We start from the raw sequence: 19,541 nt of genomic DNA, 5'->3' as shown, positions 1-19,541 counted from the left end.
CTTGATCGCCAAAGACGACGCCATGAGGAATTGCCAAGTCAGAAAAAGAATAAGAAAAAAAAAACAATTTTGCACAGGGCGTAAGGGTTCAGGGTCTTACGCTGCCTCCAATACAAGAGTCTGACTTGGTTGGCAAGCCATTTGCTAAGTGCCAAGTGCTCCCGTCCCGGCTCAAGCAAGGCGTCGTTTTCAATGATTTGTCTTGTGACTTGGTTTGGAGGGTACGCCAAGCAACATATCGCCCAGGAGCCACTCCAGTGGCTGAGCGGCCTAGATTTATCAACGCTTACAAGGTTACGCAGTACCGTAAGGGTCGTTTTCTACTTGTTTTTTTGCAAAATTTCTTTTCTTTAGCTTTCCCGCGGTGAAAACGCCCAAGGTTCACCGACTAGCCCGGACCAACAAACTAATGCAGCATTCTAGAATAGAACCTATCACCAAACTCGTAATAATTGGCCTCCTGACAGCGTACTCCGTATCGCAACAATAAAAGAAGCAAATAGATTTTTTCAGCACCAAAAGTAATTTTTTTCTCTACTGTAGATCCCTACGGCACGCGAGTAGGTACAGAGTTTTGTTGTCGGCAAAAACAGTGCCGAATCCCACAGGCCCTTTGGTCGCCTTCATCAAAAATACACGCCAAGTAACTTGGCGTATGTACTTGAGGTGGGTCTGATGGAGCCGCAAGTGTGCCAGCGACAGGCATTTACGTAGGAGGGATGACGGAATGTGCCCAATAGGGATACGCCGCTGCAGCTCACTACAGCCCAACGACGCAACTATGTTTATCGACGTCCTGTAAGCCCACTCCTCCCAAGCCTCTTGGTTGTCTTGGCGAGTAGTACCATCCTCCGATGCTTGATGTCACATACAATGGCAAGCCAACACGGGCACAGACGGGCTCGGCATGCCTTCGATGTCTTGGTGCTTGGATTTTGTGTTTTCTCTTGGAGTTTCTTGGCGGCGTCCCTTTATAATCAACGGCGCCCGGATTCCTTGGAACCTGCGTCATTGTTTTCCATGTCTTCTTTTTAGACATTGGAATTTTCCGAGTCGAAAACTTCCCATTGGCTCGACGACGACGACGACGACGACAGCGACGAGGAAGAGTTACAGTTCTGGTAACCAGAAGCAGGTTAAGAGAACCAGTCTCAATCGACCTGCGAGCCTTCCCGAACCTTTCGGTTTCACAGTCAGCCCGCCTGTCAGCTTGCTCTCAAGCAGGGCTGGATTGCGCGCAATTGGGACATTTGAAGTCCCTTTCGATTCTCGTCTTGTTAAAACTCCGGTTATGAGGCTCAATCATGCCCGAATCTAAATTTGAGCGCCATCCCTTCCTCCTCCCAACGGAGGAGGTTGCGGCCACGCTTAACACCGATGTCGACAAGGGTCTTACATCGGCTCAAGTTCAGAAGCTCCAGGAGGAGTATCCTCCCAACGAGCTCGATGCAGGTGGTGCCATTCCCTGGTACACCATTTTCCTGAAGCAGCTTTTCAATGCCATGGTCCTTGTATGTTTGACAGTCCTTCCTGTTTTTACTCGCAGTCCCGCAAAATCATAAATTGTCCGTCGCTAACGTTCCACAAAGGTCCTCATATTTGCCATGGCTTTGTCGTTTGGTATATCTGATTACATTGAAGGCGCCGTGTTGGCGGCCGTCATTGTGCTCAATGTATCAATTGGTTTCGTGCAAGAGTATCGTGCCGAGAAGAAGATGGATGCTCTGCGAGCATTGTCATCCCCTAGTGCTACCATTCTGCGAGACGGAAAGACTCAGGTCATCCCCAAGTAAGTGGTTTAAACGTCAAAATTCGAGGATTTCTGACATCAAGTTGCTAATCGGTTCTGTTTCCCCCCTTTTTAGTGCTGAGGTCGTTCCCGGTGATATCTGCATTCTGAAGACCGGAGATACCGTTCCCGCTGATCTCCGCCTGTTCGAAGTGATGAACCTGTCCTGCGACGAGCAGTCGCTCACTGGCGAGTCTATGCCTGTTGACAAAATCGTCGAGAACTCGATTACAGTGCCTGGCTCCGACAAGTTGGCTGAGAGGGATGAGGAGGTCGGCATTGGTGACCGCGTCAACATCGCCTACGCGACCACTGTTGTTCGTAAGGGCCGTGGCCGTGGTATCGTTGTCGAGACTGGCATGCAGACTGAGGTCGGCAAGATCGCTGCTTCGACCCGCAAGAAGCCCAAGGCCGGCCGCTCCATGAACTGGAGGAAGTATGGCAAGCGCCAGCCCGTCGTTGGTCTCTTCAAGCGCGTGTACGACTTCCTCGGCAAGTTCCTTGGTCTCACCGAGGGTACTCCTCTCCAGAGGAAGTTGGCCTCGCTCGCCTACGTTCTCTTTGGCTGCGCACTCATTCTGGCCGTGATCGTGTTTGGTGTCAACCGTTTCCAGATCAGCCACGAGATTGTCATTTACGCCATCTCAACCGGTATCGCCATTATTCCCGAGTCTCTGGTCGCTGTCCTTACCATTACCATGGTCCAGGCCACCCGTGTCATGCGCAAGGCAAATGTTGTCGTTCGGTAAGTCAAATCCACGGTCGTACCTCGAACTGGGAAATTTCTTGTGATTTCGACGATGGTTTCGATCCTCAGACGGAATCGATTGGCCTAACCATTTGATGCCTGCTAGTGATCTGTCCGCACTCGAAGCCCTTGGTGGCGTCACCAACATTTGCTCCGATAAGACGGGTACTCTCACTCAAGGTGCCATGATTGTCAAGAAGGTTTGGCTACCTGCCACCAGGATATACACTGTTCGCGACTCAATGGACCCCAGCGATCCTACCGTTGGCAAGGTCACATACGTCGAGAAGAAGCCTGGCCAAGAAGAGCCCAAGCGTGATTACGATGCCGAGCGAAGTGCCGGTGCTCTCAAGTTTGACGTCCCCGAAGAGAAGCTCAACCAGGCAGAGAACAAGCCCAAGAAGGTCGACGAGGCTCCTGCCGAACTGACAGATACTCTCCGCATGTTCCTGCTGGCAGGCGCACTTTGCAATCTCGCCACTGTCCGTTACGATGAAGAGAAGCAAAAGTGGCAGACTACCGGTGAGCCTACTGAGATTGCCCTGCAAGTGTTTGCGCATCGCTTCGAGCGAGGCAAGAAGGTTCTGGAGGGCAAGGGCTGGAAGCAGGTGTCCGAGTTCCCCTTTGACAGCACCATCAAGAGGATGAGTGTCGTGTACGATGCCCCCGGCGACAACGACTTTGGCCTTCCCACCGACGACAGCTTCATCTTCACCAAGGGTGCCGTGGAGCGCATCATTGATCTCTGCAGCCATCTTGGTCAGGGCGATGACCTCCAGGAAATGAATGACGCCGCCAAGGAAACCATCCTCGAGCAGATGAACGACTTTGCCTCCCAGGGTCAGCGTGTCCTCGCCATTGCGTACCGCAAGTGGGACGGCAAGTTCAAGCACCAGCAGAACGTTCCCGGCAAGGCTGGCATCGAGGACCCCGAGAAGTCCGACGAGAACGTCCGCAGCCAGATCGAGAGCGGCCTTACGCTCCTCGGCCTGGTCGGTATCTACGACCCTCCCCGCAAAGAGACCACCCCTGCCATCCGAGAATGCTCAAGTGCCGGTATCAAGGTTCACATGCTTACTGGCGACCACCCTGCAACCGCCGCCGCCATCGCCAAGGAAGTCGGTATTCTGCCGTTCAACATGGGCGTGCTCCCCGCCGAGATTGCCAAGTCTGCCGTTCAGAAGGCTACCGACTTTGACAAGATGACTGATGCCGAGATCGACGCGCTCCCCGAGCTGCCGCTGGTTATTGCTCGCTGCGCCCCCGACACCAAGACGCGAATGATCGAGGCCCTGCGTCGTCGTTCAGCCTTCATGGCGATGACGGGTGACGGTGTCAACGATGCTCCATCCCTTAGCAATGCCGACGTCGGTATTGCCATGGGTTCGGGTTCCGACGTGGCCAAGTCCGCCTCCAAGATTGTGCTCACTGATGACAAGTTCAACTCCATCGTCGCCGCCATCCGCGAGGGTCGCCGAATGTTTGAGAACATTCAAAAGTTTGTTCTCCACTTGCTGACTTCCAACGTCGGCGAGGTCATCCTGTTGATTGCAGGCCTGGGCTTCCAGGACGAATCCGGCACTTCGGTCTTCCCCATCTCCCCGCTTCAGATTCTCTGGATCAACATGCTTACTTCCTCATTCCCGGCTTTTGGTCTCGGGCGTGAAAAGGCAAACGCTGAAATCATGCGCAAGCCCCCGCACTCCACCAAGCGCGGTGTATTCACCAACCAGATCCTTGTCGACATGTTGGTTTATGGTTTCATCATGGGAGTCTGCACCCTGATGACCTTCGTCATCATCGTCTACGGCGTCGGAGGAGGCCAGCTTGGCCGAGACTGCAACACGACATACTCCGAGTCGTGCAACGTCGTCTTCCAGGCCCGTGCCGCCGTCTTTGCCGAGCTGACATGGCTCATTCTCATCTCGGCCTGGGAGTTCAAGTCGCTCCGCCGCTCCATGTTTCGCCTCAACCCCGACTCGACCAGCAAGTTCCCCTTCTTTAAGGACATTTACGAGAACAGGTTCCTGTTCTGGTCCGTCGTCATCGCCTTCTTCTCCGTGTTCCTGGCCGTCTACATCCCGGGCCTCAACACCAACGTGTTCAAGCACCGCGGCATCACCTGGGAGTGGGGCCTGGTGTTCGGCGGTCTGGTTGTGTTTGTCGTCGGCGTCGAGGCTTGGAAGTTCATCAAGCGCAAGTTCAACCTCCTCAACGAGCACGCCGTGGTCCGTGGTCCGTTCTCGCAGGGTAGCGAGGACCCTGAGGGCAGGTCTTTTGTCAAGACTATGAGTTTCTCTAGCTTCAAGAGCTCCCTGAGGAGCAGGAGCCGAACGAGGACGATGGAGAAGCAGAGAGATTAGGATGCTAGAAGGGGAGATGATTGAACTGGTTGGGGTGTTCGTATACCCATTTGAATTTTTGTTTATCTGTTATGGGATGTCATTTGGCATCTGCTGCGAATTTCTGTTCTTCAATTTTTTTGTTTTCATGTCTTTTTCCAAACCTTCTTATTTCCTCAGGCGATTGCTTTCTAATACCGCATCTTGTCGAAGCTGAGGCAAGTGGGGTCTATGTGGCGCCCAGGTTGTTTTTTTTTGCATTTCAGGTTTATCATCATTCATATTGTGCATAAGGCGCATGGGTCATGATCGACTCCGACAAGGAGATGGAAGGTGAACAAAGTCAAAAAATACAATTAATGCTTATAAGTATAAACGTTAGGATTTTTATGTCTGGTGATGTTCCTTGTGTGTGGTCAAGACGAGGACAATGTGCTTGCAGCCCGCGGGAGCGGGCTTGGCGGGGTACACGGCCGTAACGAACTTGGTTTTGTGTCTTGAAAATATAATTGAAAATCTTGTTGGTAGCTGTGCATCCTAAGTCGTGATTTCCCCCGGCTCTGAGTTCTTGCGGAATTTTGGTGGTGAATATGAACTTGAGAAAGATATGCGGATAGACAGGTACGCTCAAGGTTGGTATCTGAAAGAGGTACGACGCACAGCTAAAGCGCTGTTCCGAAAAAGGGGCTACTGGCTTAGTCATCCAAATTTACGTTGCAATTCAATTGGGTCTGGGGTCCGTCGCGCTGTGAGACACGTCGAAGAGCAAGCAAGCCAAGTCTGAGCTGGATCCAGGTGGGAAAGACAGCTTGACCTTGACGCCGCTCCGTATCGACTACCCACCGCCGCCGCTCCTTCCGAGATCTACGACCGAGCATTCGCAAATCCCGCCTTCGTATCCGCTGGGAATTCGAAGATCCAGACCGAGATTTAACTGTCGCATATCCTCGGAAAACAATCCACCCCTCTCTTGCAAAGATGGCGCCAGCAGCAAAGACAAGCTCCGGCAAGGATTTGTACTCGGTCATCCTGCCGACCTTTAACGAGCGCCAGAACCTGCCCATCGTCACCTGGCTATTGAACAAGACGTTCACAGAAAAGTCGGTAGTCACTTGAGCGTTACGGGGGTAGCACGCGGGGGATGACCACTTTTCGTCGCTAACGCACTGCGCTCTCTGGATTCTACAGCAACATCAACTGGGAGCTCATCATTGTCGACGACGGTTCCCCTGACGGCACACAAGATGTCGCCAAGCAGCTCGTCGAGGTGTTCAAGCCGCATGTCGTCCTCCAGACCAGGACAGGCAAGCTCGGTCTCGGCACAGCATACGTCCACGGTCTTCAGTTCGCCAAGGGCAATTACATTATAATCATGGACGGTACGAGAGCTTGCCCCAAAGTTATGATAGAAACTAGGACTATTGTAATCAGGTGTGCGTTGCGCGGATCTCGAGGCTTACTCTTCCCTTTCTCACAGCCGACTTCTCCCACCACCCCAAGTTCATACCGCAGATGATCGAGAGGCAGAAATCGGCCGACTACGACATCGTCACGGGCACACGGTACGCCCCAGGAGGCGGCGTGCACGGCTGGGACCTCAAGAGGCGCATGACGTCCAAGGGCGCCAACATCCTGGCCGACACCCTGCTGCGGCCGGGCGTCAGCGACCTGACGGGCTCGTTCCGCCTGTACAAGCGCAATGTGCTCGAGAAGCTGTTTGAGACCACCGACGTGCGCGGCTTCAGCATGCAGATGGCCCTTGCCGTCACGGCCAAGGCCATGGGCTACTCGATCGCCGAGGTCCCCATCACGTTTGTCGACCGCGTCTACGGAGACAGCAAGCTGGGCGGGGAAGAGATTGTCGAGTATGCCAAGGGAGTCTTTTCGCTCTGGGCTAGGGTGTGAGGGGGAGGATGATGTAGCGGTGGGTGAGGGAGTTGGGCCAGACGCGGGAGAGGCCGGGCAGCGGTGCATGATACGGGTCCATCCAGGGCGAACTTCGCTTTTTCAGCTGGGCTTTCCCTATTTCGAGCGGATTAATGCGTGGAGTCTCTGGGTGTGCTACTTGATATCCCAGGCCGAAGGAACAGGTACAAGATGATATCGACAGAATACCCCAGATTTTAATGATTCACTTTTCTTTTCCTTCTTTTTTTCGCAACTGACGTGGAATTCGAACAGCAACATCCAAGTTGAAAAAAAAGCCTGCTGCCAGCCCGGGCATTTTGAGTTAACAATACTTGTTCGTGGTCCCAATGATGTTGTTCTTCTGGTTGAAAGCATATCAAATAACGGTACAGGAAACCTGTTTTGTATTTAGGGGAGTCATGTGATCGATAAGATAACGCTATTGCCCCTCATGGCTGCTAAGCCCACTCGGTTCCTTCCTGTCTGGGCAGAAGCCTCCCCCAGATGGGACAAAAGAAGTAAAAGTAAAAGGCACCAAGGGTAGAGGTAAGGAGTAGAATAATAGGCTTGTTGCGGTACGGTACCCTGCGGCATTTCGTGCTTGATCTACTGGGCGACAAATCTCCAATTTCGGCTACCAAAAAAAAAAAAGAACCAAACCAAAACCCCATACAGAGCAACTAGATACCTTCCCACCAAGCTGGTCGCGACGACCCCGGGAGGGGTTTTTTTTTTCTGGTGGTCCTCAAAGACATGCCTCCAGGTCGAGGAGCAGCTGGAGCATGGGGTCGACTTAAGCCTGTGGAATTAGATGCCCTGGAGGCCATGGGACTCCCATCCAAGGGAGAGACTAGGTAACGACAGATCAGATATGACTTCGCTTGGGGACCGCATTGCCAAGTACACCAGAAACTGAGCCTCGATTCTTGTCGCATCTTTTGTGTAGGCTGCTCGACCCCAGAACCCAGAACCAGTACTACACAGAGATCGTGAAGCGCTACCTCACATTCTGCTCCGATGCTGGCGACAGGGACTCGCTGCTCGCCCAGTTCGCCTCAATGAGCATCGGCACCGGAAAGAAACCATCATCGCAGCACTCAGATACCGCGCCCACCGCGGCCACAAAACAAGTCGGCCCGAGGCTGCCTCCGCCCGACGGTGCCGCCGTGGCAGCCGGCGGGCCCAAGTCCAAGGATCTCGTCGTGGTCATGATGGCGCTCCGGAAGCTCCGGGAAGCCATCGTGGCGACCAAGCGCGCCGACGACTTTGCCGTGCAGGTCTACCTCTTCAACATCAGACTCGCCATTCTCGTCAAGACGCCCGAGTCCTACCACCCGGCCATCCAGCACCTCCTCCGCCGGATCCACCCGGTGGCCCAGCCGCTGACCAGCGTCGAGCTGCAAGAGGTCGTCGGCTACCTGGTCCTCGACGCCGCCTGCCGCCGCGGCGACCTGTCCGAGGCGCACGTGGCCCGCCTCCAGTACGGCCTGCGCGACCCAAAGGTCGATGCCGTGCTGGACGCCCTGGCCCACGACAACTATGCCGCCTTTGCGCGGCTGAGGGGTCAGGTCGACGGGCACAAGGCGAAGCTGATGGAGTTTGCCGCACCGACCATGAGAAGGCATGCGCTGTCGTGTCTGGGCCGCTCCTACCTCTCGGTCGACGTTGGCTTCTTGGAAAAGTCGGCCGGCAGGGCGTGGGCCGAACTGCAGAGGGAAGACGGCGTCGGCTGGGAGAGGGACGGTCAGAGGGTTGTCATACGGAAGATGAAAGCAAAGACTTGACCAGCAGCACGAAACTCTACTTCTTTTTCATCAGGCGCCGTTCTTGGGTCCATTGGCACAAACAGTTATATGATACCCATCTCAATTTCGATTCTCCCCTGTCCCAACCTGATCTGTATAAACACATTAGCTAGACGCTCACGGAGATGGAGTTATAAACCTGCAGATGGCAAAGTCAACGCCGTAAGTCCCGGGCCACATGATCCCCTGAATACCTACTGATGCGCACAAACCTGCATATGGTGTCGTCATTAGATCAGAGCCAAGTCGATGATATTTTTTTTATCCAGCCCAGGTCTGTAAGCTACCGCCGAATTTCGAGTACTAGGCATGTTTACTATTGAACGTCAAGGTTCTCTGCAGACGGATATTCGGAATCACCGAGCGAATGCAGACAAGCTCGACTGGAAGACCGCAGCTGGCAGACTATCACGGCTCTACGGCAACGATACAGACCTGGTAGTACTCGGCGTCAAGGTCTAGAACACTTCAGACTCGACAGGTTACGTCCGCAAGGAAGCCCGGCTTGGACAGCCGCCATGCCATCTATTCCAATGTGACGGTTCTGACAAATCTGGTCACTCCGATACGGGCCCTGTCTTGTTCTCAAAAGGGCTGCAGACACCCTTTTTTACTTTCGCATGTATTATCACCGGTGCAAAACTGACGACGCAAATCTCCGTCGGGCCGCCCGGTATCTATTCTTAGACCTACCAAGCCTCCGACTCCAGTTTCCTGCTTTAAACGTCAATTTCCCCGGTTTGGGGCCCCTGCGTCTCATTGCGTCGGCCGAAATTGGGCCAATATAATCAGCCTGTCGCTGTCGAGCTGGAGGGATCGTCGGACCCTTACGCCGTGCTTGCACGCATCACGACAAGCATGTGACTGAACTTGGTGATAGCGGAGGTAGTATTTCCCAGTAGATAACGGTGGCACCATCCATCGCTACCTTGAAGACATCATTGTGAGGGGGAGCAATGGAACCTTGGCGTGCTTACAATAAATGTCAGCCCATGTCTAGTCCTGGTGGAAAGAACCAGTTTTGTCTCTGATCGGAAGGGCTGGATCAACCTAGACACGACCATAAGAAAAGACCTGCCACCCAGTCCCGTACCAAAAACACCCAATTCAGCTTTATCCACAACAAATTGCAAACAAGGTAGCTTTCAACCCTGTTTTCTATGCGTTCCCGAAGAGCTTTTCTTTGGGGGGGACAGTCGCAACGCAATTATCTGTCCTGGCAGGGGGCGGCAGAGAATGACACATTGGCCCCTCGCTGGTGCCGGTTTCCAGGCCGGGGTGCTCTGGTTGGCTGACGGGCCTTGGCCATCACAGCACCGGCCGGTCCGGGTAAATAACAAACCAGACGGCTATATCACGATCTCGCCCCCCCCCCCCCCCCCAGCTTGACCCTGCACTTCATTTAATCGATATTGAAATCTGCAAAGTGCAATTCTAGACCTGAAAGCTAGCCCATGAGCCGGATGGCGGCCGTTCCCTTTGAACAAGCGGAACCAGACGAGGGAGGGGCGTTCGTTTCTCGGGAGGCAAGACGGGCCAAGATTCCACGTTATTGGTTTTTTTTATATTGAGAGGCAACGCGTTTATATTAGAAAAGGCGACATTATCTGCCTATAAATATCTCCACGGCGCCACTGACGACAACTCGGTGAAACAGAATATATTGAACTACATCAGGAGCGAGAAAAGGGAAAAAAAAGGGGGCCACCAACGAAACTCATCACTGTTCCTGCATCTGATCCGCAACTGCCCATACATCTTTCTCGAGCTCGGCCATCCCCAGGACAGAACGTCAAAGTAGCACATGATGCACGGCATCACCATCTCATTCGCCCTGTTGGGCCTGGCCTTTGCGGCCCCAGCAGACCAGCGCGCGACCGAGCTTCAGACACGGCAGTTCCAGATTGGCCCGGGCAGCGGCGTGATCCTCGAACCCAGCAAGCCCGGCGGCAACTGCGACAAGGACATCTTTGAGAAGACGGGCTTCTGCATCATCAGCGGCAAGATCAACCCGCGCCAGACCTTCACCCTGCCAAGCGACAAGGGAGCCAACCTCCGCGAGGCCATCAAGGAGGCGCAGCTGGAGATCCAGAGGCTGGAGGCCAAGGACTCGCTCAGCAAGGACGAGAAGAAGCAGCTCGAGGCGCTCAAGTACTTTGTCAAGAAGACGTCGGGGGTTATCAGCATCTCCCCCGTCGACGGCGGCTCGACGGTCCTGGTGCCCGGCCGCTTGGCCCGGCGGCAGAGCTCCGGTTCGCCGTGCCTGGTCGACCTGGAGAAGTACCAGCGCGAGCTGATGGCGTTCCTGCTCTCGTTCCCGCCCAGGGAGCGCGCCCAGATCTGGGCGGAGCTGATCCAGAACGTCTGCAACATCCAGACGGGTCCCATCAAGCCAGACCCTACCATCCCTGGCGGCCCCATCAAGCCCGATCAGCCCGCGCCGTCCACAACACTGAAGCCGAGCGACTAGATGAGGGAACTTTGAGCATCATCGACTAGAGGACGGGTGTGTATGCAGCAGAGGCAACAACAGACAAGGGCATGAACGTCGATGAGCCGGAAAGCAAACAAACCTTGGCCACGCGGACTTACGGCCGGGTGTTACTTTGAGGCTTCACTCAAAAAAGGGGGTTAGAGAAGTCTTCACATGGAATCACAGTCATGTGCGATGGTGTTGCCTATCACATCTCAGGGGGGATGGCAAGTCATGGCTTCAACTTCATTTTTTACAAACTTTTTACTTTGACTATCTTCCTTTTCTTTTTTTTTCTTTTTTTCTGTTTTGCAAAGTTCCGGACTACTATCATCCTCTTTCCTCGTGTCTTTTAGTATAGCGGCTCCAAAACCAAAGGGCTTGATTGACTTATTTTAACTCTGATTCTACCTATGGAAGCTATGATGCCTTTCTCCCATGATGGGCAAGATCACCCATAAAAACCAAGACGGTGGCACATCCGGCGCAGCCTCGTGGAGGGACGCGCGTTCAAAACCATGCTATATCGCCCCAAGCGCTTACAGTCAGAGACTCTCTTTGTGCCACCATGGAGTTTGGCTGCAAGAGTGAATAGTAGCTTTTTTTTCCCTGGCGGCACTGCTTTGCCGGACCCTCTCGCCGACGTCGTCATGCTTTTGGTTTTGGCGGAAATGTGCCACGAGCAAAGAAGGTTTACTGTCACTTTTGGAACTTTTTTTTTCTACGCAAAAACCCACTCAGGCACAATAGTTTTGTTTTTTTCCCTCTCTTCTCTAGCAGTAGTACAGTAATATCGGCGCTTGTTTTTCCTGCTTGTTGCCGGTTTTGCCGCGGAAAAGAGCACTAAGGAAACACAAACAAACATACGATCTGACCATCTACGACAGAACACCGCCACAGAGGAAACGCCGCGGCGTCCAGAGAAAAAAAAACACTAAGCCTGTATACAAAGTCGCTCACACCCCCCCTTTCTCTCCAGCCTCCACCCTCGAAATGTCACTTGTACATTGGGACTTTGTACCCACAATCGGTGACGCTATTCTGCCTTGGTGCGCAATTACACACACACACCCCTTTTTTTCCCAAGCCCCCGAGCCCTCCCCAGAACTCAACACGACTCTTGCAAAGCGGCGCCAACAAGTCAGTTCGGAGGGGGACCGGCTCCGCGGTCGCGTCAAACGGAGGCTTGTCAGCCCCGAACTGCCGTTGGCCCTTGCCCCCTCTCCCCTTGAGCGCCCGGGCAACCGTGCCTGGTCGTGACGATAGAGTTTTTGTTTTGGTTTTTTTTTCTGGGAGTTTGCTTTGCTTACCAAGCCCTCTCTAGCCTTGCGTGAGGGCAAAAAGACTAATAACAATGAGAAAAATTCCAGAAAAGAAAACTACAAAGTAAAAGCCCTTTACTCGCTGCACACTATCCATGCTAGCGGTTGCATTTGACAGGGAAACCCTATGCGCGGGGAGCCGACTTGTAGGTAAACAGTCGATAAACGAAGGTTGAGTTTTACATGCAAGCGGGAGTGCTCATACCCTGACCTTGTTTAGTTGTACGTGGTAATGTCGGGCATATACTTTGTATTATGTTTGTGGTCAGACCTTTACTTCTGGGAGAAGGTTACTAGCATATCTGACAAGAGTTGGATTGCTGTAAAGTTACCACGTACAAGAGATGATAAGGCTTGCTATTGATAAGCATATGATGGAACAAAAGTATGTTGTTTCCCGTGACAGGTTGCCGGGAAGACAAGGAGTATTCCTTTCCCTATCAGAAAGTATATTGGACACTCGTCTCGCCAAGTCAAGGGGGCGATAAAAACACACACGTGCATTCAACACGAGACATACCGGTATTTGCAAAGATAAAGATTATGCCGAGAGCTAAACGCCAGGTTTGGGCCTCCCCGCCAAGCCTCCCCCAGCACGCGGATAACTTGGCGACAAACATGACCACCGACTACGGGCTACTCTGTCTAGTTGACGCGGCAGACGCCATGCGTACGCGACCCGAAACTCTGTTTGGATAAATTACTAAGAATCGCAGGCCAGGCTAGAGACAGCCGCTTGTCTGCAAGCCTCGTTTTGCCCGTTGGGGTCTTTTTAGCTTGATTAAAAAAAAAGGTGCCTGTTGGTTTGTTTCCTTTTTTTTTGTTTTACGGCAAAGTCCGCTAGCACAAGAGCCCATTAAACCCACATGTGCATGGCACTTGCTTGCTGCGGTAGTAAACCCACTACTAGACTTGCAAAGCTGAGCAAAGTAGTACAAAATAGTCAGCAGTAGGTACCGTTTAGGCACAACCAAAGAGACAAGAAGGCAAAAAAAAGAGTACTAACCCTACCCCACGATCATTCTTTTTTTGAGTTTCTAGCGCTTCCATGGGTGTCTTGGCGGGCGTTTGTTTTGCTTTCAAGGGCGAGGTCTAGGAAACATTAGGCTCGGAGAGACCAGGAAGAGACAGAGATCAGGAGATCAGGAGCGACAGAGGCGACAGAGAAACCGAGATAAGGTTTTGACCGCAAGAAAATGGCAAGGAAGAAAGAGGGAAAAAAAGAAAAGAAGAAATTAGCCTCGCAAGCCCCGATATCTGCGACATGTCGCCGCATCTCCGTCCCTCCTTGTGATTTGTTGGGATGGTCCTGAAGCGCGGTCTAGGCTGATTCTGGGACCTATTTTTTAATTTATTTCTTTGACGTTTGGCGGCTGGTAAAGTCCTCTTTTTATTTTCTCCGAAAGGCCGGGTTTTCCTTGTGGAGAGAGCCCGGGGAGGGATGGAGGGGGCGTGTGTGTCTTACCAAGCACGTTTGCCCACGCCGCTGGGAAAGGGCAGGAATAAAACAAAACTCTGTTCACTTGTCAGTTCGTTTGTTGTTTTGTACTCTTGTCTTTTTTTCGGGCTGCTATGGAAAACGTCCCGTGCACACCACGGCAAGTCGTCTTCGTTTAAAACATGGGGGGCATCACGCATATTCTTTTCCCATGTTGGGTTCGTTGGTTCTCTTGCAGCAAAGTCTGTTCTCGGACGATCGGGGGATATCCTTGGCCGAAAGTACGGTGGTAAAGTGCATGCGGATATACCCTGGACAAACAAACTTAGGCCAGGGAACATGGGGGGAAAAACATCCTGTACAAAAAGATGAGAAGAAAGTGGAAAGAATATAGAGAAAGAGAGAAAACCACTCGTTCGTTACAAAGCAGAAACATCGGCTTTTCCCTGATCTCCGCTTATGCCGGCCGGACTTCTCGAACAGGATCAGCGCAAGCGAGCTAGCTGACCACGATGGGGGATGGGGAGACTGTCTTGCTCTTGTTTCTTTTCTTGTACTATCTTTAGGGCGGTTTCTGTTCTTTGTTTCTTGCTAGACAACAACGAGAGCCGCGTCCTCTTTTTTCTCTTGGCATTTGTTCCGAAAATGGCTCACTTACACACAAGGGTTTATATTATGGGTCATATATTACAGAAATCTGCCACTCCGTAGAACCACCGTAGACCAGAACAGCACATCAAAAATCACCAACAGGGAGCAACATGCATGCTACTGTACGCCGTGGATGCACCTGAGCAACAGCTTGATTGATCAACTGGAAACACGATAGCGAGGCTTGAATATGGCTTCGGTTTAATCGCTATTGGGCCGATTGCGGCGACACTACAGCCATCCTTAATTTTGGCCTTTCACGTTCATACTGTATGTAAAATATGCCATGCAACGGACAGCCAGTGCTGGCCCAGCCTCGACCGTGATGCATGCTGCTAATTTAGCTGCCGACAAGTGACAGGCGCCAGGCCGAAGTCCCCATTCCCTTGCATTACTCCGTAGGCTTCACTTTTTTTTTTTTTGGCTTGTGCATGTGTCAAGATTTTAGGTCGTGCCTTTTATTCTTCCTTTTTCTTCTTTTCTTTTTTATCGCTGCCTCTTCTTACCATGCATGCATCGTATCTGTCCTCGCTCAAAAGACAAAAGCTGTCAGGAAAGCCCCTGCAGCGAATTGCCGATCACAGACTTGCCAGCATAATGCCCGCTCGCCCCACGCCAAACAGTCTGGTAAGTTCCGTGAGCAAGTATAGTAGTAGTACATAGCTACGGTGAACAACGAAGCCCCCAAGAAAGATTGATCAGAGCGTCCAGGGCATGCAAGATTTGAAAGCGACGCCCCCCGCACTTTGGATGATTTTGCAACAAGAAAAAGAAAAAGAAGAAAAAAGAAATTAAAAAGTCAAAGTGGAATGGGTCTACGGAGTAGCTCGGCGTCAACCCGAATTACTGGTCTGGGACCGGGGGGACATTGTGATGGCAAACAGCAAGATAGATAGATGCCAATATATTGCGTACACGTACATGTATTCGAGACCACTTTTTTTTTTAATTTAATTTTTATACCGCACAGCGGTGTGGCAAAACACATCAGCTGGTGGGATAACAGACACCTCATGTGGTATCCAGCTGGATGGCTGGGTTGTGGGGCCGCGAGTTCAAGCGATGGGCGAGAAAAGGGTTCGTCGGCGTCGTCGTCCTTCTTTGATCTGATTTGAGGTGATCGTGACCCCGTCCGGAACCCTCCCGTATTGCCCGTGTGGGGGCGAACAAACACAGCCGGGTCGCATCCCCACTTCCGGTACATGCCGGCATTTGGAGGGTGGACTGGGACTCACCGCTTCATGGTACCTTTGACATTTCTTCCCCCGCTCGCCCGTTTTCTTTCTTTCTGTGTGGTCTCGCAGCATTTGTCCACATATCGGGCTGTGATGCGGATGAGTTGTGACAAGGGGTTTGCGGCGACAAAGATGTGCCGACTACCCCAAAAGAAGCAAGGGCAGCATGCCCTGCATCTCTATGTGTCTGACTTACTCGCGCCGGCTGACGTCTCTCTCTCTATCTCTCTCTGGGTGACTCTCGGACAGATCAGACACAAGGGCATTCAGAAGAGACAGACTTCTGTCAGCGTCTGAGCGTCTCGGAATCGTGAATTCTGAGATGAGACGGCTGCAATTTCGACAGAGCGGCGGGCCGAGTCCGCAAACTAAAATAAAAAAAGAGAAGAAAAAGAAACGAAAAAGAAACAAATAAATTTTTTTTTTTTTAAAAAAAAAACCTTCCTAAATCATCAAGAGTTTCCACTCGTCCAAGCTCTGGGGAATCACGCGAAACCACAATAGCCGCAGGGATTTGCCCGCGTCGGCCGACACTGGTGCCATTTCTCTTTCTTGTTAGAGTTCCCCATGCGCAAGTAGGCAGTGCTGTTTTGTCTTCTCTGGCAGCGGCGAAGAAGCATCCTCCAAAAGGACCAAAGACTCTGAAACAGAGACAGGCTTCGTGGTGACGCCCCCCCCCCCCCCACCCAGAGTGGTAAGTTTGGTGATGCGCCGGAAAGCTAAAGCTTAGACCAGCCCCAGGGGGACTATACTACTTACCACGTACAAGGACGAACCGATCTGGGATGCCATGGATGTCGTCCTCTACTACGGTACGAAAGCACTGCATACTGTGGTACAGAAATACAGTCCTCAAGACGCATGTCGGCATGGTGACCGACCCTTCACCGCCCCAGCTGCAGAAAGCAACGACACAGGCCCAGCCTCAGTATTTTTGTGGAACGGAGTATGTACTTCGTAGAGCATACCTGCGCCCATAGATACACTACACTATACACCAATCGGAAGCGTATATGCTGGTACTATGCGAGAGCAGTCCAGCAAGGGGGAGCACTTGCTACGGAATATATTCCGTTATGCTACCTCGGAGGACCCGACTAAGGGAATATTCATCGAATGCTAGTCAACCTGCCCACGCTACCTTTTTTTTGTCTTTGTAAGCAATACGATAAATAATACCAGCATGATTTTTTTTTTTTTAAAAAAAAAAAACAAAAAAGTATACCCACGTATGGCTGGCTGCAGGGAACAAAAAGGGTCAATGCAAAGAACAGGTGCAACCAGGGGTGTTCAGAGGAAAAAGAAGCCAGGGCCACGATGTGAACAAAGGTTGGAAGTGATGGATGCACGGCCAGTACGCTAACCATGCAGGCTTTCATTCCTGACGGATGAAGGCAAAGCTAGGGTATGTGGTATGTGTGGTGAGAATCTGGCAGGTACAGATTTCCCACGTAAGAGAACAGGAAGAGTCAAGGGAATATACATACATACGACGTACATACTGCAGGTTTGGGTGTGTGTGGGAACAAATGGGAGAATGGGGTGATGAAATTATAGTTTTTGCCCTTTCAGCGGACAACCTCGCAGGCGTTCTTGTCCCAATATAACCAGCTCTGTAACCAGTAGTATGGCGATAGGTCATGCAGGAAATCGGGCAACGGTGAATGGATAAAGGATTTTTTAATATGGACGAATCCTTGATCTTGGAAATCTAAAAAGGAGGATGGGAAAGGTTGTTCCCATGGGAACCTAGGAAAATCGCTGATTGGGCGACGAGAACCAGACAGAGTGCAGACCTGGAAGGGAGGAGGAGAGGGAAAGACCCAGAGAGAGAACCAGAACAAATCTGACCTGACCTGACCAGTCAAGTCAATCAATCTACTTACTGTATGGTAGCGCAGCCAGCGAGCCAGAAAGATGCCAAGGAAAAGCGTGCTGCCACAACGTGCATGCGCCATGCAGAAATCACTCTTTACCTATCAGCGCCTAGCGCCAACGGACCTAATGCTGACATGCCGCCGTCAAGAACAAGAAAAAAGAAAGGAACCTCGCACTTGTTGGGCACAATCGCCAAGCCCAGGTTCCTGCTGGTCCTGCATGCTCTTGAATAAAAAAAATGCAGCTTTGCGGCGGGAGGCGTCTTTCCTTTCGTTGGCATCTTTGCCCCCATAGTAGTAGGCAAGGTAGGCAAGGTAGGGTAGTAGTACCACCGTAGTAGGTATGCTTACCAAGTACCTAGCTGGCGTTGTGAGTGAGAGAACAAAAAAAGCAACAAGACAAATGAACTGAGTAATCAAGGGAAACATCAAGGTACGGAGCAAAAAAAGGGAACCAAACACAGCCCAGACTGCGGCAAGCTGCACAGCATTGTAGCATCAGAAAATCTCATGGCTGTGGCACAGTTTCGTGATGGACCTGTCAGTGGACAAGACGTGCCTACTGTATGTTTTTTTTTCTCGGTAAGGAGTTGCCGTGGTTGCCCTGTGCTTTTCGAATCTGGCATGGGTGTAGAGACAGAAAAAAAAAAAAAAAGGTTGGCCGCAGCGCCCAATTAGAACGATAACGACCTCGTCTGGCAATCAGCAGCAACCTCTCTCGGCGATGGACATCATCACATTGCAGACAGCATCCAGCTTGCATGCATGCATGGGTGGGAAGGAAGGAGAAGATGCACTTTAACCTACGTCTCCACTATTCTTTTCTCCTCATCCTGACTCGCTCATCCCAACTTTTTTCGTTTATTCGCTTTGTTGGAGTTGAGCTGCCTTGGGGTTGTTGTTTCTTTTTGTTTCCCCAAATGTCCCTTTGATCAACAACCCCTGGCCTTGCCAAAAAAGACAAAAAAGACAAAAAAGAAACCTTGGGGTCCTCGATGCGACATGTCCACACCCATTTCCTCTTTTGTTATGTAGCAACAGCCCAGTTTGACGAATCTTGTTACTTGACAAAAATGCGGCCGTTTTGCCGGTATTACACCGCGAGCGTTTGAGGTACCATGTTTTTGATCCTCTGATCGCTGTTGACACTTTAAAAGGCAAAAGAAAAGGCCAAGTCGAGCCTACTGTACAGCCATCATCCCTCTTGATGAAGAAGAGTAGTAGCATCAATTTAATTGACTTACCGGTACTGGGCCCAACTGGGGGCTGATCCTTCCGTCATCATGGCGATGGGTCATTGCCTCCCCCCACGTACATAGTAAATCACCAATAGAAGACCCGGGATAATTATCTGGAGAGGCCGGTACGGCTTCACGGGTACCTATCCTCGCGTACCTCCCCCCTGGGGCAACAACTTCCCAAGCCTGTCCCATTACCATTCCAACACCAGAAACTCCCCCACAAAGCCCAAGTCTACTCCACGCCTTCTTTTTTTTACTTCCAAGTTGGGTAAAAGAGCGAGTAGATCAGGTCTAGGCTGTGCAAGCCTCTCAGGTTCCTTTCTTTCTTCTTGTTTCTTGGCTTGCTGCTAAACTTGCTGCACCTGCCACATATCCGGAAGTGGCTTTGATCTGCAAAACGAACCTGGGCGCCCGCCTGGCCTTCACCTTGGAACGGGAACATCCCAGGATTATCATGGAGGGAGGGGGAAAAAAGGAGAACCACAGGTTGGGAACGGGAATTAGTTTGACTAAGTTTTGTACCAAACATAGGGCGTTCAAGAAAAGTCCCGGCCGTCGGGCGCAGCGCCTTTGCCCCTTGCTTATTCCTCCTCTCCCTCCTCCTGCTCTCCCCCCCACCACCCTTCTCCCCCATCCCAGTCGATTCCAACGATCATCGATCAGCACCTTGTCGTGAACAAGTAGACTAAAACGGATAAAATGGCAGACGAAC

At 51.8% G+C, this 19,541-nt stretch overlaps 6 protein-coding genes across 6 annotated transcripts; 5 read left to right on the top strand and 1 right to left on the bottom strand.

The window, feature by feature from the left end:
* Positions 1-789: 789 nt before the first annotated feature.
* Positions 790-5,263, top strand: MGG_05078 (potassium/sodium efflux P-type ATPase). Its single transcript, XM_003712550.1, has 4 exons — positions 790-1,511; positions 1,590-1,789; positions 1,866-2,534; positions 2,644-5,263. Exons 1-4 carry the CDS (start codon positions 1,305-1,307, stop codon positions 4,898-4,900), a joined length of 3,333 nt encoding a protein of 1,110 aa, XP_003712598.1. The 5' UTR covers positions 790-1,304; the 3' UTR covers positions 4,901-5,263.
* A 385-nt stretch (positions 5,264-5,648) lies between these two features.
* On the top strand, positions 5,649-7,253 carry MGG_16862 (uncharacterized protein). The gene is made up of 3 exons (XM_003712549.1): positions 5,649-5,979; positions 6,068-6,258; positions 6,357-7,253. The coding sequence occupies exons 1-3, from the start codon at positions 5,858-5,860 to the stop codon at positions 6,782-6,784; spliced, it is 741 nt and encodes a 246-aa protein (XP_003712597.1). The 5' UTR covers positions 5,649-5,857; the 3' UTR covers positions 6,785-7,253.
* On the top strand, positions 7,102-9,865 carry MGG_16861 (uncharacterized protein). The gene is made up of 3 exons (XM_003712548.1): positions 7,102-7,121; positions 7,200-7,641; positions 7,734-9,865. Exons 2-3 carry the CDS (start codon positions 7,541-7,543, stop codon positions 8,569-8,571), a joined length of 939 nt encoding a protein of 312 aa, XP_003712596.1. The 5' UTR covers positions 7,102-7,121; positions 7,200-7,540; the 3' UTR covers positions 8,572-9,865.
* MGG_16860 (uncharacterized protein) lies at positions 9,707-11,476 on the top strand. The gene is made up of 2 exons (XM_003712547.1): positions 9,707-9,730; positions 10,020-11,476. The coding sequence occupies exon 2, from the start codon at positions 10,397-10,399 to the stop codon at positions 11,060-11,062; it is 666 nt and encodes a 221-aa protein (XP_003712595.1). The 5' UTR covers positions 9,707-9,730; positions 10,020-10,396; the 3' UTR covers positions 11,063-11,476.
* A 582-nt stretch (positions 11,477-12,058) lies between these two features.
* Positions 12,059-12,373, top strand: MGG_16859 (uncharacterized protein; the record flags this gene model as incomplete). Its single annotated transcript, XM_003712546.1, has 1 exon — positions 12,059-12,373. The coding sequence occupies one exon, from the start codon at positions 12,059-12,061 to the stop codon at positions 12,323-12,325; it is 267 nt and encodes an 88-aa protein (XP_003712594.1). The 3' UTR covers positions 12,326-12,373.
* A 2,954-nt stretch (positions 12,374-15,327) lies between these two features.
* MGG_16858 (uncharacterized protein) lies at positions 15,328-16,582 on the bottom strand (the record flags this gene model as incomplete). Its single annotated transcript, XM_003712545.1, has 2 exons — positions 15,328-16,079; positions 16,471-16,582. The coding sequence occupies 2 exons, from the start codon at positions 16,580-16,582 to the stop codon at positions 15,904-15,906; spliced, it is 288 nt and encodes a 95-aa protein (XP_003712593.1). The 3' UTR covers positions 15,328-15,903.
* Positions 16,583-19,541: the final 2,959 nt, after the last annotated feature.

The sequence above is a fragment of the Pyricularia oryzae genome, chromosome 3 (assembly GCF_000002495.2).
Source record: "Pyricularia oryzae 70-15 chromosome 3, whole genome shotgun sequence".
In the NCBI taxonomy this organism is placed as follows: domain Eukaryota; kingdom Fungi; phylum Ascomycota; class Sordariomycetes; order Magnaporthales; family Pyriculariaceae; genus Pyricularia; species Pyricularia oryzae.
The sequence above is the reverse complement of the archived record's forward strand: the minus strand, read 5'-3'. Positions and strand labels throughout refer to the sequence as shown.

What these genes read in the sequence shown, in the direction of transcription:
- MGG_05078 (XM_003712550.1), top strand. Translation starts at nt 1,305, where the DNA reads ATGCCCGAATCTAAATTTGAGCGCCATCCCTTCCTCCTCCCAACGGAG. An exon ending in AAGACTCAGGTCATCCCCAA is followed by an intron (nt 1,790 to 1,865) that starts GTAAGTGGTTTA and finishes CCCCCTTTTTAG; the next exon opens with TGCTGAGGTCGTTCCCGGTG. An exon ending in AAGGCAAATGTTGTCGTTCG is followed by an intron (nt 2,535 to 2,643) that starts GTAAGTCAAATC and finishes GATGCCTGCTAG; the next exon opens with TGATCTGTCCGCACTCGAAG.
- MGG_16862 (XM_003712549.1), top strand. Translation starts at nt 5,858, where the DNA reads ATGGCGCCAGCAGCAAAGACAAGCTCCGGCAAGGATTTGTACTCGGTC. An exon ending in AACAAGACGTTCACAGAAAA is followed by an intron (nt 5,980 to 6,067) that starts GTCGGTAGTCAC and finishes TGGATTCTACAG; the next exon opens with CAACATCAACTGGGAGCTCA. An exon ending in TTACATTATAATCATGGACG is followed by an intron (nt 6,259 to 6,356) that starts GTACGAGAGCTT and finishes CCTTTCTCACAG; the next exon opens with CCGACTTCTCCCACCACCCC.
- MGG_16861 (XM_003712548.1), top strand. Translation starts at nt 7,541, where the DNA reads ATGCCTCCAGGTCGAGGAGCAGCTGGAGCATGGGGTCGACTTAAGCCT. An exon ending in CCATCCAAGGGAGAGACTAG is followed by an intron (nt 7,642 to 7,733) that starts GTAACGACAGAT and finishes TCTTTTGTGTAG; the next exon opens with GCTGCTCGACCCCAGAACCC.
- MGG_16860 (XM_003712547.1), top strand. Translation starts at nt 10,397, where the DNA reads ATGATGCACGGCATCACCATCTCATTCGCCCTGTTGGGCCTGGCCTTT.